This window comes from Mastigoproctus giganteus, chromosome 5, assembly GCF_048544385.1.
Source record: "Mastigoproctus giganteus isolate SK-2022 chromosome 5, ASM4854438v1, whole genome shotgun sequence".
In the NCBI taxonomy this organism is placed as follows: Eukaryota; Metazoa; Arthropoda; class Arachnida; order Uropygi; family Thelyphonidae; genus Mastigoproctus; species Mastigoproctus giganteus.
This window is the reverse complement of record NC_143579.1, coordinates 221,380,349-221,399,214: the sequence shown is the minus strand read 5'-3', so window position 1 is coordinate 221,399,214 and position 18,866 is coordinate 221,380,349. Positions and strand designations below refer to the sequence as shown.

Genomic DNA, 18,866 nt, shown 5'->3' with positions numbered 1-18,866 from the left:
TGTGTGAGTGACCAACACACAAATTCCAGTCAATATTTGGGAAATTAAAATCACTCTGATTTACTGGCCCACTATTTCTCTGTACATTTGTTTATTATACTCATCAGAGTCATTATGCCTATAACATACTCCTACTCTCAATTTTGCTTTCCCAATGCTTGTCACACCAAACTGACTTAACACTGCAATGTTGACTGGCTGTTACTTCCTTGGATTTTATATGTTTCTTAACTAATAGTATAACCTCTCCTCCCTTCCTATTCTGTCTGTCTGTCCTTCCTGTACACCCCAAATTCCATTTCTGCATCCCTTATATCTGTGTGATACCACGTCTCTGATATCCCAACAATATCTGCCTCTGATGTTTTGACCATCACCTCAAAATCATCAAATTTACCAAACTCCTAGCATTCGTGTACATGCAATTTTACATGCACCTGTTCCTATTCTTAGCTACCCTAACACAGCTCATGTATTTACTTGTTCTGCAGTGACTCCCAGCAGTTTGAAATCCCCTGCACCTTGTTTTCCAGACTGCTGCTCATTCCAATAGAAGAATTGCAAGAATCACTCTCACCTCTGCCAGCAGCTACTGTTAATCTATTAGTCCGTGTATTCCCCCCCCAAGCTATGTTTTCCGACCCACCACACTGCCTTGATAGCATCAGCAAATATTCTTGCACCCTTTCTATTTAAGTATATCCCATCCCCATAGAAGCAGTCTCTCCTGTTAACAAGCACAGACCAGGCTGAGAAAAATTCTTTCCTGGGCCAAATTGATCGACAAGGCTCTCATCATATACTCCCCCCTATCGTGTCTGGGCAGAACTTCTTCTTCTTCTGGGCTTTCAAATTCAGGCCTAACTCATGGCCTTTTTTTTTTTTTTTTTTTTCCAACATTGACCTATACTTGTTAAGTAATTCTGCTGGTGTCCTACTCTTAATATCATTAGTGCCAACGTGTACAACGATATCACCTTTTGTGCCCTTAAAAGATTATATCTACTCTACGTCATCAACCTTTGCCCCTGACAATAGAGTCACAGACATCAACTATTTTTTCAAGCAAACTATCGATTTCATTATATAGAGGTCTGATTGTATATATTAGAGTTATTGCGAGTGGTAAGCCTTGCCCTGTTGGAGAATTGCATGCAGCAACAACTCTTCTCTGAGGCATACCATAATATATGGACTAGCTGTGGTCCTGGGTAATAATGTACATGGGTATAAATTCATGCATTGGGAGATTGTACCTATATGCTGCTACAAAAAGAGTACTGTTTATTGTTAGCTGTCATGCTATTAAACTGTTTGAAATAAAACATTTATAGTGGAGTTGTAAACTCTTCTGGAATTAGTCATCCAAGAGTATAAATGGAAATTTATTTATTTACTCACTGCATTACAATATAATCAATCAATAAAATACATATTTATAATATGTAAAATATCTTTTCAAATATTTATGTACAAGTAATATGAGATGCCTAAGTATGGAACAGAAAGCTGTTGTGAAATGTCTGTTTATGGTTACCATTTTTATTACTATTTGTTCTTTCATTGATATCAGCATTGTAACTTGAAAATATAGTAATAAAATGTTTTCCAGTCCGTTTCAGTTTGTGTGAATGCTATATGTTATACATAGTCAGTATTTGTTTTGTATTACCAACAAATGTTTTGCCAACTGTTCAGCGCCTGGTTCAATAGTAAATAAATAATAATTGTTCTACTTCAGTGCATAACTTAAGCAATATTGTTTACATGGTCCCATGCCAGCAGGGTTCAGATGCCAAAAACTTAAGTAGCACTGCAACCTTGATATGGGCAATCAAGCATTTCTCAAATGTCTGTGTATTATAAGCTCAGCTTATATTAATAATTTCTTTTCTTCTTTTCCTTGGTCAGATTACTGTTTCAAATCTTCTGATGTCAGCATTTGCTCAAATCATGTCGGTGGAATTATTCTTGTAACGATGGAACCCTTTATTCCACACTCCTTCTTAAAATCTCATCCTTTAGCTAAATCTTGGTTATCAATAAATGTGCTGACTATTCAAGATAAAAATGTTGCATTAACATTGGTAGAGGCATATGATATAAGAAAACAAGATTATTCGGCATCAGTCAAAAAAAAAAAAAAATTCCCATTTCACCTATCCATTCGCTCCAAATGTTTTTCTAGTTCTGCCTTGAATTTATTTAAGCTGTCAACTTCTACAGCTGTCTTTCCTTGGTTTGAATTTATGTCCTCAAGCAATTAATCTGGGCAAGAGGAAGAATTCCATCAGCATTGAGCTTGCTCAAACCATTCAAGGCTTTATACACCTGTATACAGGTCTGGAGACCCAGTTACGCAAAAGCATATCATAATTGGTTTGTAAAAATATTCTGAATTACTGAGAGAGAGAGAGAGAGTAGAAGGGAATCACCAAGAAAAAGAATGATGATATCCATCTTGGGTGTGCCAAGCCCATACTCACTAGATGTGAGCCCCTGGGGTTAATGTCAACAAATATCTTCTTTCATCTTCTCATTCTTCAACTCATGCACAATACTAAGTACTATAGGTTCTAATACAAAAAAAAAGTACTGTGCATTGGTTGAAGGAGAGGGGGGAGATATGGGAAACTTGGCTGTGTTGACTAAACATGGGTTTCACCACTTCAAGCCTCTAATAAGCAAAGTAGTAATAATGGCAAATAATGCAAGAAAACAAGGTTATATAGCAGTGATGGCCAACTTAATTTGTGATGCGATCTACCATCTCAAGAATTTCATTGCACGTGGTTAAAAAAGTTAACCAACACATATTGAAAAATGTTTATAAATTTTAAAATTAAATACAATTCAGAATTCTTATTTTAAATTAATACATATTTAAAATTTTAATATTAGTAAATTAATAAGAGGAGTTTACCTCAATATAGTACGTGGAACACTTCCGTAAGATACCCTCCAGAAATTAAAACGGAAAAAACGAAAAAATCGACAACTTACCGGTACATTAAAGTAAAATATAAATAATTAAATAATCAATTTAACACAATTCAAAATCAATTCAAAACAATTAAATTTCAAATTAACGCAATTAAAAGAATCTAACGAAAATATTCAAAACGATTTTCGGCGGCCATATTTGATCTCCGATGCGTGGACCTTTACGCGCATGCGCGAAGACACATAATCACTATTTAAGTTGCAGGTTTAGCCGGATTCGGTAATTTTCATTCCTGTGATCACGACAGTCGGTCGAAAAGCATTGTCAGCTTCAGGAAGGAAAATCGTTTTGAATATTTTCGTTAGATTCTTTTAATTGCGTTAATTTGAAATTTAATTGTTTTGAATTGATTTTGAATTGTGTTAAATTGATTATTTAATTATTTATATTTTACTTTAATTATTTATATTTTACTTTAATGTACCGGTAAGTTGTCGATTTTTTCGTTTTTTCCGTTTTAATTTCTGGAGGGTATCTTACGGAAGTGTTCCACGTACTATATTGAGGTAAACTCCTCTTATTAATTTACTAATATTATTATCAACGTAGAACATATTGAGTATTTCAGCTCTGATTCATACTATCTAATTAAAATTTTAATTTATGCAAAGTTTGTGTCTTCATGTCATCTGCCAAGCTTTCAAAATTTGGGCTATACTGTACTAAGGCCAACCATAAAGAATCTTCTGTATGCATGTCTGTAAGAGTAGAGCGAGTCTTCGTCTTTGTTTGTTTCAAATACGAAAAGGCCGATTCACATAGATATGTGGAACCAAAACAGGAATTTAAAAGTTCACTGCATTTTTTTTTTTTTTTTTTACATTTGGGTACTTTTCTCAGCAAATATATTTCCAAAAGTCTTCTTCTGATGATCTAGCTTTTAGGAAGATATTGTTTTGCAATGTAATAATTTCATTTTCAAGTAATGTTTTCTCCGTGTGAAAAATCTCAGCAATTTTTTTCTGCAATTTGTTTTGTATCTAAGTCGAAATTAAATGGATAAGAAATATATTGAACAATGTCTTCAATCGTTTCAAAATCATCCACAACTTTCCCAATTTCAGAAATATTTCTCACTTTTAAATTCAGAAACAGGATATTTTTACAAATTATCTTGCATATTTGCAAAATGATCGGGATTTTGTTTTGCTTTGAGATCCTTAGCCATTGCCAAAAATTGATATTTATGCAGAAATACTACTAATCAGTGCATTGAAGTGCCTTTCTAAATTCTTTTTTTCGGTATAGCCACGGAAGCATTGCAGATAAAACAACAACATTTTTCTTTTATCATTACAAAAAAGTATTCTAGTTCCCACGCTTGATGAAAATGATATGTTTTGCTCTTTTTCGTAGTATTAATTTTAAATCAAAGGTCATTAAATTAACGTATAAATACTATCCAGTTATTAATATTAAGTAAGCTTAAATAAGAATTCGACACATACACTATGCCCTCCACAACATAACTGCGTGCATTTTCACTGGACAAGCCTAGTGGATGCGTGGCAACAAGAATAGTCACGTAGTTCTGCAGATTTAAAATATTTTCTGTTTATACTCCGGGACGACCAAATGGTCAGAGGAGTTCACCAGATAGACAGAATACAAGAAACAGCACATAAGTGCACACGCACTTATGCACCCGCACGCTTGACCACTCGGCTATGGCGGCCTGTTTTGTAATAAGCGTATGCAGTGGGGTGCATAATAATATTTAGATTTTGATTAATCTATTTTTTATATTTATTTAAAATTTGTCGTGATGGACTAGTAGATCGTGATCAACTTGTTGGCCACTCCTTATATATAACATCAACAAAAAAAAAACCTACACAATTCGCCCATCTGTACCCTCCTTGAATTTATGCACCCCCATGTGTGTTGTCTCAGCAAGTGGAAGCATGCCTTTAACATTTGGCTTACTCAATCTATTCAAGACTTTAAATACCTCAATCAGATCTCTCCACAGGTGCCTAGTCTTCAGATGCTGCAATTTGCAGCACTGAAGCCTTTCTAGATAATAGCACCCTTTTGTTCCCTTCACCAATTTAATTTCCCTTCTCTCTCTCTCTCTCTCTCTCTCTCTCTCTCTCTCTCTCTCTCTCTCTCTCTCTCTCTCTCGCTCGCTCGCTCGCTCGCTCTCTCTCTCTCTCTCTCCATCTGTTCGAGCTATATCCTTCCTAAAGTGTGGTCTCCATACCTGTTTACAGTACTCACGATGCAGCCTATGGCCCTAATCAAAGGGAAAATCACTTCTTTATCCCTGCTAGCATAGTTTCTGTATATAATTGTCAAAACCTTGTGAGCTTCCACTATCCTGAGTATAGTACCACACAGTTAATAAGTTACTCTGGGCTTATTGCTACCATTTCTCAGCCCATCAACCCAATTATCTAGATCTTGTTGCAGTAGCTTGCCCTGATGACTGTCATTAATCACACTGCCAACCTTTGTATAAACCAATCTTTGCATTAATCACACTGCCAACGTCTGCAAACTTAGACATTAAACCTGATAACTTCATCAGTATCATTGATAAATATTGAAAACAATAGTGGGCCCAGCACTGAACCTTGGAAAACTCCACTAATAACATTAGTCCGCAAAGAGCAGTACCCATTGATAACCACTGTTTTCTTCCATGTAATCTTCTCTTTATTCATAGCAGTAACTTGCCTTTAATGCCGCCTTTCTCCAGTTTATACAGCAGGCTTTTATATGAAACAGTATCAAAAGCCTTCCTGTAGTTCCACTATTTGATGAGAGTCATCTACCTTCTATTGTTAGTATGCATTAGTATTATATTACTATTATATTTAAATATTATGTATTAGTGTTGCATTATATTATTAGTGGTACTGGTTAGTATTAGTACTAGTAGTGTTGTGCATAAGTTGAAGGGTGTGGAGGAGGCATGTTAGAAACTTGACCCTGGAGACTAAACTTGTGTTTTACCACTTCATGTCTCTAATTAGCAAAGTGTCGGTATTGCACCAGTTGATGAGAGTCATTTACCACCTAGTATTAGTACTGGTAAGTATTGGTATTATATTATAGTATTGTATTATTGGTGTTATTTTATATTAGTTTTAGTAGTGATATTAGTTAGTATTAATATTACTAAACCGTAGTATTATTCTCTAAACCAGTGCCTCACTTAACAATTTTGTTATTGGCATATGACATCCTTCACACCTTGTTCAAAGCTTAAAACTTTTTCATGAATGTAAAATTATAAGGTGATAATAACTGTCTAATTGGAGAGTGATTAAATTTTGAAAAAAATAATCCATTTATTTGAAATTTAATGTTTTAACGTTGATGGTGCCTACTAGGGGCTTAGAGGGGAACAGGTATCCTGTGTGTTATCAGACACTCAGCCTAAAACACTGATGGATCCAATATCTCTCTATTACAGAAGATTTAGGAGAAGTCCGGTTGGCCTGCCTCCCTAAAATCCACTCATGCACACCTTCTCGATGGTAAGCCCTGTTACGTCACTTAGGTGGCAACGAACGTGTAGAGTGGTTCTCTTCAAGATGCCTGGTCAGCATGAAGAGGAAAAGACCAACCCCTCCAGCAATATGAAAGCACGACGAAACAAATGGCCCTCAGTCCCCAGCAGCTTTCACTCTCCCTCTTACGGCAGCGAGAGGATTAGAGTGGAAGCAGAGGGTGCTAAGAATCTCTGGGTACGACCAGGCTGCCATGCACAGAAACTGAACTTGGCCTGTTATAACGTAAGAACACTCATCGGTGAAGACAGGATATTAGAGCTGGAAAAGGAATTAGAAAATGTGAATTGGAATATCATCGGTTTGGCTGAAACAAGAAGAAGAAATGAATCACTTATAAGTTTATCAAGTGGAAATCTGCTGTACACCAATGGAAACAGTGAAAGGAGTGAAGGTGGAATTGGGTTTCTGGTCCATAAAGATTTTAAAAACAACATTTTGGAATTCAAAAGTACATCACCAAGAGTGTCAAGACTAATACTAAAGATTTCTAAGAGATACATGCTAAAGATTATAATGATTTATGCACCAACATCGAGCCATGATGATGAAGAGGTTGAAGAAATGTACACTGAAATTGAGAGTCTTCTAGATGAGCAGAAAACCCACTACACTATTATTATGGGAGACTTCAATGCTAAGGTTGGAAAAAGACAAAACAGCACAGAAAGGGGAACTATAGGAAATTTTGGAATTGGTGAAAGAAATAAAAGAGGTGAAAGACTTGTGGAATTTGCAGAATCTCAAGGACTGTCAGTAATGAACACTTTTTTCAAGAAAAGGGTGAACAGAAAGTGGACATGGAAGAGTCCAAATGGATTAACTACTAATGAAATCGACTTCATCCTCACTAATAGAAGATATATTGTGAATGATGTCACCGTCCTAAATAAGGTAAATGTTGGAAGTGATCACAGAATGGTAAGATGTACACTTGATATAGATGTAGGAAAGGAAAGGAAAAAACTGACTCGAGTAAATAATACAAAGGTCTTTGAGATAACAGAAGAGGAGAAAAAGCAGTATGTACTGGAACTTAAGAACAAGTATGAGCTTCTGCAGACTGCTGAGGACCAAGATATCGACGAGGAATATTACAACTTTTTGAAAGTGATAAAGCCCAAGAAACCTATAGGGAAAAAGAAATCCAAAGAAGAAAAAATTAGTCAAGAAACACTTGTCATGATGAACCGAAGACGACAAAGGAAAAACAAGAAAAACACTGACAGAGAGAAAATTGAGTATACTGAGTTATGCAAAGCCATTAGAAAGAGACTCAGAGAGGACATAAGAAGATTTAACACAAGAAAAGTAGAACAAGCATTAAGGGAAAACAAAGGATTTAAATCAGCAGCCATGAGCAGTAATACAGAAAGACAAATGATACTGAAACTGAAGAATAGCGATGGTGTACTTATAAACAGCAGAGAAGGCATAATTCAAATAGCAGAAGACTACTATAGAGAATTATACAAGGAGCAGAGGAATGATGCCAGCAGTGGGGAAGATGGATTGCAAAGTAGCAACACATACGACATACCCAATATTCTTCCTGATGAGGTAGAACATGCATTGAAGAAAATGAAGAATCAGAAAGCCCCGGGGGAAGATGAAGTTACTGTAGAGTTGTTAAAATTGGGAGGAAGAGACATAACACAAAAACTGGCAAGGCTCTTCACAAAGTGCATTAGAAAAGGTGTGACGCCTAAGCAGTGGAATAATGCAATCATAGTTTTGCTGCATAAGAAAGGAGATAAATCAGAAATTGGAAATTATAGACCAATTAGCTTGTTATCCCACATCTACAAGTTGTTCACAAGGGTCATTACTAACAGATTAGAAAGAATACTGGATGAGAATCAACCGAAAGAGCAAGCTGGCTTTAGGACAGGATTCTCAACTATGGATCACCTTCATGTAATATCACAGCTAATGGAGAAAGCAAATGAATATAAAACACCATTATGCCTGGCATTTGTGGATTATGAAAAGGCATTTGACTCCATACAGCATAAGGCAATGTTTCGGGCACTGGAAAGACAAGGCATTGATACCCCATATATTATGATTTTGAAGAAAATATACGAGAGTGCTACCTCCTTTATTAGACTAGACAAAGACAGTTGGAAATTTAAAATTGGGAAAGGAGTTCGACAAGGAGACACAATATCTCCTAAGCTGTTTACTGCTGCCCTTGAGGAAGCTTTCAGAAGATTAGACTGGTCGCAGAAAGGAGTCAATGTGAACGGAGAGTACCTAAACCATTTGCGCTTTGCAGATGACATTGTGGTCATAAGCCATGATCCCAAAGAATTAGAGGAAAATCTTAATCAGTTATGCACAGCTAGTAAGGATTTTGGACTAAAGATGAATATGGCTAAAACAAAAGTAATGATGAACAAGTATGCCACAGAAAGAGACATAATGATTGAAGGAGCAGTAATTGAAAAGGTGGAGTCATATACTTATCTGGGACAAGTTATTAGCTGTAATAATGATAAATGGCTGGAAGTCAAGAGAAGAATAAATTTTGGATGGATAGCATTCAGGAAATATAGTCACATACTGAAGAGCAATATCCCAGTTTGTCTGAAACGTAAAATAATGGACCAATGTATACTCCCCACCATGACTTATGGAAGTGAAACTTGGGCACTCACCAAAAGAATGGAAGAGAAGCTGAGAACCACACAGCGAAGAATGGAACGAATCATATTGGGAATAAGACTGTTAGATAAGAAGAGAAACACATGGATTAGGCAACAAACTCAAGTAAAGGACATTCTTATCAAAACTAAAGAACTAAAATGGTCTTGGGCAGGACACATAGCTCGAAGACATGATGACAGATGGACTAAGAAAATAACAGAATGGTATCCAAGAGGAGCTAGAAGAAAACCTGGAAGACAAAGGCGGAGATGGATAGATGAAATTCATGAGTTTGTGGGTAGTAAATGGATGTCCAGTGCTCAAAACAGAAGCAACTGGAAAGTTGCTGGAGAGGCCTTCATCCTGCAGTGGATTGAAAATGGCTGATGATGATGATGATGATGATGATGATGATGGTGCCTACTAAAAAGCACATACCTGATTTCGAAGACTGTTCATCAATCTCTGTGTTGCTGATTTCAGTATTTTGCTCTTGAAACTAAAACTACTGAAGGATGCACAGCATGATTTTGTAAAGGGAAAATTATGTTTAACAAATTTGGTTAGCTATTTTGACAGGGTCACTCATCAGCTGGATTTAGAGAATAATTTCAACGTTGTTTATTTGGATTTCAGCAAAGCATTTGACTCAGTCCCACATGGGCAGTTACTTTATAATGTGGAACAGGTTGGAATCTCAGGGAAAATCCTTAGATGGATAGCAGGATGGCTTCAAGGGAAAGGCAGAGGGTTGTGATAAATGGTTATTCCTCATATTGGGTTGATTTAAGAAATGGGGTTCCCCAAGGATCAGTATTAGGACCACTGTTTTTGATTTTCATAAATGACATTGATTAAGGGATAGAGGGCGTGATGTCTAAATTTGCAGATGACGTAAAGATTGGTAGCGTAGTTAATGATCACTGCCAAGCAGTGCTTCAAAGTGACCTAAATAGACTTCAGGGATGGTCAGAAAAATGGCAGTTTTGCTTTAATCCAGCACTTGTAAGGTATTATACCTGGGGAATGGTAACCCCAAAATAACTTATATGCTTGGTGGAGTTGAACTAAAGTCAGACGTGGTGGTGGTGGAAGAAAGGGACTTAGGGTTATGATACAGGCATACATGAAGTTCTCTGAGCATTGTTGATGGGTTGCAAGCAAGGCCCATGATGCCCTATTGATGATTTTTTTTTGAACATTTGCTAGTAGAGATAAGGATGTCATAATCTCATTATATAAGACTATTGTTAGACCACATTTGGAATACTGAGTTCAAATGGGGTAGCTGCACCTAAAAAAAAAAGACATCGAGCTTCTTAAAAGGGTCCAAAGACGGGTAACTTGACTCGCCTGGTGAGATCAGCAAAAGGGCATCCATATAAGGAAAAGCTTCGAATATGTGGAATGGACAGCTTGAAAATAGACATCCTAGAGGCGACTTGATTGAGATTAGCATTAGTAGAGGCATTTGATGCAAGAAAGCAAGCTTATGCAGCATCAGCCAAAAAAATAATAATAAATAAATAAAAAAATAATTAAAAAATAACCACTTCCACTTCACCCCTCTGTTCGTTCGAAATACCTGTCCAGCTGAGCCTTAAACTTATTTAGGCTATCAACTTCCACGACAAGGGATGGAAGTCTGTTCCACCAACCAACCACCTGCTGGCTAAAGGCAAATTTCCGCATGTCAATCCTACATGTCTTTCCTCAATTTGAATTTATGCCCTCTCAGGTGATTATTCTGAGCAAGAGGAAGAATCCCATCAGCATTGAGCATGCTCAAACCATTCAAGGCGTTATACACCTCTATCAGATCACCTCGCTGGTGCCTAGCCTCCAGAAACTAATTTGCAAAACTTAAGCCTTTCTTCGTAAGAGCACCCCTTTGTTCCATTCACTAATCTTGTTGCCCTTCTCTGTACTCGTTCCAGCAGCTCTACATCCTTCTTGAAATGAGACCTCCAGACCTGTATACAGTACTCTAGGTGTGGCCTGACCATTGCCTTATACAAGGGAATAATCACCTCCTTATTCCTGCTAGAAAAATTCCTATATATCATTGACAATACACCATGAGCTACTCTTGCAGCCTGTCTGCACTGTTCAGAGAACTTCATATCTGCCTGCACAACTACCCCCAGGTCCCTTTCATTCTCTACCACTGTCAGTGTAGTACCACAGAGTTGATACATTGCTCTGGGGTTGCAGTTTCCTATATGTAGTACTTTACATTTGTCAATGTTAAACTTCATTTGCCACCTCTCAGTCCATCTGCTCAACCTTTCCAGATCCTGTTGCAGCAGCATAGTGTCAGTATGTATCCTTGAAAACCCTGCCAACCTTTGTATCGTCTACAAACTTGGACATTACGCTTGATATACCATCATCAATATCATTTATAAATACAGAAAACAATAATGGACCCAATACTGAACCCTGAGGGACTCCACTAATAACATTAGTCCACGTTGAGCAGTGTCCATTGATTACCACTCTGTCTTCCCCCCCTCAACCACCCCTTTATCCATAGCAGCAATTTGCCTCCAATGCCACACTGCTCCAATTTGTGCAGCACTCTTCCATGTGCAACAGTATCAAAAGCCTTTCTAAGATCCAAGTATATAATATCAAAGTTATTCCCTGCATCCAGTTCTTTTGTGACTGCATCATAGTATCCAATCAAATTGGTCAGGCAAGACTTCCCCTTAACAAAACCATGCTGTGTCTGAGCTATAACTGAAGTCTTGTCTAGATGATCCTGCAGTGCTTCTTTAACCAGTGCCTCCATTAATTTTCCGGGAACAGAAGTTAAACTCACAGGTCTATAATTACTTGTTTCAGCCTTTGATCCTCCTTTGTGAATTGGGGTCACATTTGCACATCTACAGTCCATGGGTACCTCCCCTGAGTCCAAGGAAGCTCTCATAATTATGGCTAAGGGTTTGCTTACTTCCTTTGCTGCCTCCTTTAACATAACTGGATAGATCCCATCCATCCGAGGTGCCTTTTTTTTTGTTTATTTCAACAATTTCTCCTCCACTTTACTTTCAGTTATTACAAGATTCTCTAGCTTACTGCCAGAGTTGAATACACCTCTGGCATTCCCCTCGCTGAATAACTCCTCATGTGTGAATGTCGATGCAAAATATTCATTTAGTTTGTTAGCTACCTGCACAGGATCATCAGCAGTTGACCCATCTATATCAAGTAGAACAATCTGATTCATCCCCTTCCTTCTAGAGTTTACATAAGTAAAGAACTCTTTGCTGTTTTTCTTTGCATCCCTTGCCAAAGATATCTCGTAATCTGCCTTCACCTGCCTAATCTCCTTTGTAACTTGGTTACAGATCAACTTGTATCTATCATAGGCTTCTGTGTCACGTGTTAATTTGTATGTATCCCATGCATTTTTCTTTTCTGCCATATGTCTCATTAGTTCATCTGACATCTATTTAGGCCTAAACCTTGAACAATATTTCTTAGTTGGTATGTAAAGCCTAGTAGCTTCCAAGATAAGTTCTTTGAATGCTTCCCATTTTGAATTTGCTGTTGGTAACATCATCATTTGGTCCCACTGTATAGAATTTAAATACTGTCTCAGTCCATCGTAGTCGCCTTTATGAAAGCAATAACCCTTCCCTTTACCACTAATGGTAGTTACCTCTTTGAGTAAATCCCACTTCAGCACACCGTGATCACTGCCACCTAGTGGTTCATTAATCTGCAGATTCTTAATGCATGAAGAATCACTACTGATAATCAGATCAAGAGTATTACTCCCTGTAGTTGCCTCCTGAACATGCTGATGTAGAAAACAATCATCCAGTAAATCCACAAAAGCCTTGCTAGTGTGTGAGTGACCAGCCCCCAAATTCCAGTCAATATCTGGGAAATTAAAATCCCCCATTATAAAACTCTCTGATTTACTGACCCACTCTGTTTCTCTGTACAGTTTCTTATTATTCTCATCAGAGTCATTAAGCCTATAGCACACTCCTACTCTCAATTTTGATCTCCCAATGCTTATGTCACACCAAACTGACTCGACACTGTATTGTCCAGCGATGTCGACTGGCTTCACTTCCTTGGATTTTATGTATTTCTTAACTAATAACATAACCCCCCTCCCTTCCTATCCTGTCTATCCTTTCTGTAGACATTGTACTCCCCAAATTCCAGTTCTGCATTCCTTATATCTTTAAGGAGATGTTTTAGGCTCTGAGAGGCAAAAGTGAAATGAATGAGGATGAAATTTTCACTGTTATAAATGATTCTAGAACTAGGAGCCATAAATGCAGATGTTTAGACTGGATTGCAGGAAGTTATATTTTAGCCGGCAAGTTATAAGTTACTGAAATAAGTTACCTACATGGTTGGTAGAGGCTGACGGTTTGGGGAAATTCAAAATTCAGCTGGATAATTACCTACGGAAGGAGGAAAATGGATAGGTTGTCTAATTCATTTTCTTTTATGATTTTTTTTTTTTTTTTTTTTTTGCTGGTGCAGCATAATATTGGCTTCCTTGCACCATGTGGCCTACTAATACTAAGTACCATTTTACCTTATATGCTGTGAAATGATAACTCACAACCCAAGAAGAGGTCGAGGTGATAGAATGTCTTGCAGTTAGACTACTCTGAGAATTCCTTTAGAGTTCCCATGAGAAATAAGTTATCCATTATAATATTGATATTCATAAATTAATTATGAGTCAGTACCCATTATTTGTTTGCTTACCTTGTCATTCATCAAACTCATAGTAGCCGTTTAGTATATTCATCAAATATATCAAATATTTTTTTTATTATTTTCAGTGATTGCATTATCCAGCCATCATCAAAGGTGTGTTACATAAGATATGCTGAAATGTGGAGCGTAGGTGTTGCTCAGCATCTAACAAACACAGTATTTATTGATCGTGCTCTCATTGTTGTACCAGTTGCTGACAGTAAGTGTTTTTAAATTTGTGCAGAGTTATAACTTAGATGTTTTCCATCACAGTTAGTACTTTATTATTTTGTAGTTTCCTTTAGGATTTTTCTTACTCTTTGATCTGTCTGCTTACTGACATTAGTAGTGCTTCACAGCATTAATGCATAGTTTAATATGAGTTACCTGTGGCTTATTCCGGCATTTGTAATAACTCAGGTTTATTAAAATTTATTTCTTTATGGGGATAAAACTAAGTTTAAAACAATCGTTAAATTCTTATTAGTGATTCAAAAGATTAATGCCAAGTATAATAGTGCAACCACACCTACCACATCAAATATACAGACAGTGAGATCTTGGCACCAATATTTCCGATAACAACATATGTGTGGAACAATGATAAAATGGCAGTGATCTAACAAGATTCATTGCCCAAGCAAGTTAAAACCTCCCTAAAGTGGGACTAACACTTTTTGCTTTGTCTTCAAGGGGGGGGGGGGGGAGAATGTGAGACAAATTATATTGGTGTAACAGCATGCATTACACAATATGAAAAAGTTCCATGTCAGATGCATGAATTTGATCTCTCGTGACTTTTCAGAAGTAAAGTCTCTGAAATAAGTTATTTACAATAATCTGACTGATAATCTAAAGCTAAATTGTCAAATTTAAAATCATGGTGTAAGAATAACAGATATTGTGATAATTCCAAGGCCCCAGAACCACCAACTTAAGTGGATTTTTTATGGTTGTGAGTTCTGTCCTTAAGAATACAGCTAGTTGAGCCTTAATAATACAGAATATACAATAATACAGAAATTTTTAATTTTGGGTTATTCCCACCTACAATGTTCTAAATAGATATTTCGCAGCTTCTGCTGAATCAAAACCACCTTTCCAAAAGAAATATTCAGTTTGCATACCATACATACTGTTATGGTTGAACAAGTTAAGTTCCTTATGTAATAACATTGAAATAACCATCATATACTGACCATAATATTGAATGTTCTAAATGTGTTTCTTCTTGTTGTGAGTGTACAGTGAGTTATGACATAAAAATACTGTGGATCAACTTATGTTTACTCATATCATTTCTGAAACATGTAAATTAGCTTATGCATACTTGAAAATGAGTATCCAGCAGAAAATGTTTTTATACTTTAATAGGTAGTTTGATTATCCCTGAAAGCTAGACACCATTCACAGTGTGCTCTCATGCTGTTAATGAGAGTCCAAGAGTCCTGAGTGGTATTGAAGCCCATTCTTTCAGGGCACAGTATAACTCTTGTTAAGGGCATTAACAACTAAATCTGTCCAGAGCATCCCATGCATGCTCAGTGGGATTCAGCTTTGAAGATCTCAGTGGCCAGTCCATTTGGGAAATATCTTCACTGTAAATTCATTGAGTCACTTCACTGTAATAACATTAATAACAAACCTTTAATTTGTTTTAGTCACCAGCAGGATTTAAACTGCATAGATAACAAAATGGTCTTAATTCTTATAGCAAAACAAACTTGCTTTTTCAACGACATCACCTGGTATTGCATTACTTGCAAAGCGATGACCACTCCAGAAGGTTAATTGGCCATTTGAATGAAACAGCCTGTTTCACAACTAAGTCCTCCAGTAGTTGCTCTCTTGAAGATATACAGTAAACTATTAAAAATCTCTGACATCTGGATTGTAAAATCAAAATTTTACAATTCCAAAATATTAAGAATCCAAGCAAAAGAAAGTGACATTTCTGTCTTTATACAATGCTTGCAGAACCGTTTCTCCTTTAATTTGTTTTAGTTGCTAGCAGGATTTAAACTGCATAGATAACAAAATGATCTTAATTCTTATAGCAAAACAAACTTGCCTTTTCAGCGAGTTCACCTGTATTGCATTACTTGCAAACAATGGCTACTCCAAAAGCTTAATTGGCCATTTGAATGAAACAGCCTGTTTCACAACTAACTGGCCTCTCATTAAAAAGCAGTGGTCTCTAGTGATAACATACAGACAAAAACAATTGTAAAGAAAGTCTGGTGTGAGCTGCCATGTGGAATGTGAATCAGTTTTCAAATTGTAGTATAGCTAAAGCTAACTCTTAAAAGTGGTTCCCCCCTCTCCCTCCCTCCCTACCCAGAGCATCCCAATATGTGGTCATTTGGATTCAGGTTAGGAGGCCTTGGTGACTACTCCATTCAAGAAATTTTGCCACGATGATCCCTTTTTGGAATGTTCCCAAACATCACATAGAACCATTGTTCTTAAGTCTAAATGGCATGTTTGTGACACCAGTTAAAACAGACTCTTCTCTGCTCTGAAGGAAGAGGGATACATATCACTGGCTGCCTTACCTGCTGCCCATAGAATACAGTTTAGCAGTAAACATTCCATTCTGCGGCAGATGCAAACTTGGAAGGGAGCTGATATATTATCATCTATGTAGTCTGACAGTTAAGGCCTGCTGGTTTTGTAACTCTTGGTTTTGACTCTTGTACAGCTCTAAAAACTTCTGACTACTGGAATGAGCACACTTAGGCAATGAAGTGTTTGTTTCTACAACTTAAGAATTAGAATGGAGATAATTTAAGTACTGATTTTTTTTAATACAGCAAAATCTGTACAGTCTTTTATGAAATAAATTAGAAAATTGATCCGTCCAAAACAAGAATTACAATCAATAAGTTTTGTTAATAAATTTGTCAATGAAATGTCATTATCATGAACCTTAAATAAAAATAAGTTTTCTACATTCTGAGATACCTGAACCATGATATTGGAAATGCTCAACTGCAAGTTGTGTACCTGCATGTTGCTTTTGCAGTAGTTTTATAAACTATGCAACAGTATTATTAAAGTAAAATACTATTTTCTTTCTTTCCTAGATACAATTCCAGATGAAGCAAAAGCAATGGCTCTTGCAGCTCCAGCAACAACAGTTGCTGGATTGCCACCTTCAAGTGGACCGAATCAGATTCTTAACCAGGTGGTATTCACTCAATTAAAAAAATAAATAAAATAATAATAATAATAATTTCTCAGTTGTAATTTTAAACTTAATATGACTGGGGCATTATATATTGTGGGTATGGGGAAGTAATAATATTTTTTTAACTAAGAAAAACAAACTTTTTATCTATATAGGTATTCATTATCTAATCATTTATTTAAGCATGCCAAAATTGCTCATGGCTTTTAATTCTTCCTGTATCTCCTAAACTTTTCGTTGAAAAATCTCTAAAATAAGTGTAATTGTCATTTAAGATATGCATTTCATTGTACTATAACTGTGTTAAAATAAACTCTTTTTTTTTTTTTTTTTTTTTTTTTGAAAAACAGTTACGTATTTTACCGTGGGCAATTTTTTCCCCCCTTCCCGGGGGATTAGACGTTACTAATTTTTATTTGATATAGGTACTGCTACTTATGCACGTATATAAATAAATTTACGTTTTGCTAAACTGATTTACCCATGCAATCAGCCTTGGACCTTAGTGGAGAACAGACCTTGTTTTAGTTTTGTCTAATTTTTGAAACATAATTGCGCATAAGCATGAGAAAAACCTCATTTATACAAGAAGATGAAATTTACAGAAACTGCATTTTGAAACGTACCTAGACATTTATCTCTCAGTTGGGCAATTTATTATTGTGCCCTTCGGATCACTAGTGAAAAATGAGTGCAAGAGATAGGACATCATTGATTGAACGAGAGCTTGAAGAGATTCTTCAAAAAAGTGACTTTTATGATGGTGATATGGACACGAAGATGTTTCTGAAAATGAAACTGAAATAAACTTGGTAGAAAGTGAGACAGAATCACAGTCATCTGATGACGAAGATTGGTTATCAAATCAATATGAGTGTTTTGACTGAAAAACACTCATAACCCTAGAAATACCAAAATTATGGACTAACCATTGTTGGAACAATGCAACAAAATAGAAAAAATATACCAGGAGAATTGGAAAAAAACACGAGGCCATGAGAACTGTATTCTTCAAAGTTTGCATTTACTCTGCCAAGTTCTGGAAAACTGCCTGTTGCTCTTGTTTCATATATTGCCAGAAAAAATCCTACAGAAGATTTGATTATGCTATCAACTCAACATGGAGATGATAAAATAGATGACACTAAAAAGAAGTAAAGTGTGATCAAATCTCGATTACAATAAAACTAAGGATTGATCAAATGGTGCAATCGTTTTCAGTAAAAAGAGGAACAAGGTGATGGCCACTAGTGCTATTTTTCTTCTTAGTTGAATGCCTACCCAATTATTTAGTAATCCATTCCATTTCGGATTACTAAATAATCCGAAATGGAATGAGAAAAACACACAATGAAGACTCTTTCTGCTGGAATTAGTCCAAGAACTAATTAGACCCCAAGTAAGAGCACAAAATACAGGTGGTCTTCCAAAGTTGTTAACAGTGGCAATGGAAAATATTTTTGAAGTAAAGTTAAAAAAGAAGTTTTCAAAGGACTCAAACCTTCTATGAAGAGAAGATGCTACATTTGCCTTGAAGATATTAGTTCCAAATGTGATAATGGCAAGCTAACAAAAACAAAGATTCAGTGTTCGTGTTTGTTTGTTATATGGTTTTAGGAGCATTAGCAGCCAAGACCATATTGCTCCGGGAATATGCGGTGGTCATTCCTTGACGTTTCCTCATTCCTCATCCTCCGTATTTGGTGGTGACGGGCTCGAACCCCGGTCTAATCAAGAAGCGTGTGCTGTGCACTGCTGCTGCTCCTTCCCA

At 36.5% G+C, this 18,866-nt stretch overlaps 1 protein-coding gene across 7 annotated transcripts in view; it reads left to right on the top strand.

The window, feature by feature from the left end:
• The window catches only part of Srp54 (splicing regulatory protein 54), a 274,433-nt gene that overhangs the window by 48,888 nt on the left and 206,679 nt on the right, over positions 1-18,866 (top strand). For 6 of the 7 annotated variants that reach the window (XR_016546991.1, XR_016546992.1, XM_090374416.1 and 3 more), the window contains 2 exons: positions 13,992-14,125; positions 16,992-17,092. Coding sequence is in view for 4 of the 7 variants with exons in the window: in XM_090374416.1 (XP_090230542.1) it covers positions 13,992-14,125; positions 16,992-17,092 (235 nt within the window). In the remaining 3 variants the exon portion in view is untranslated. Of the gene's footprint in view, positions 1-13,991; positions 14,126-16,991; positions 17,093-18,866 lie in introns of those variants that run through there. The other variant, XM_090374418.1, reaches the window with a different exon arrangement.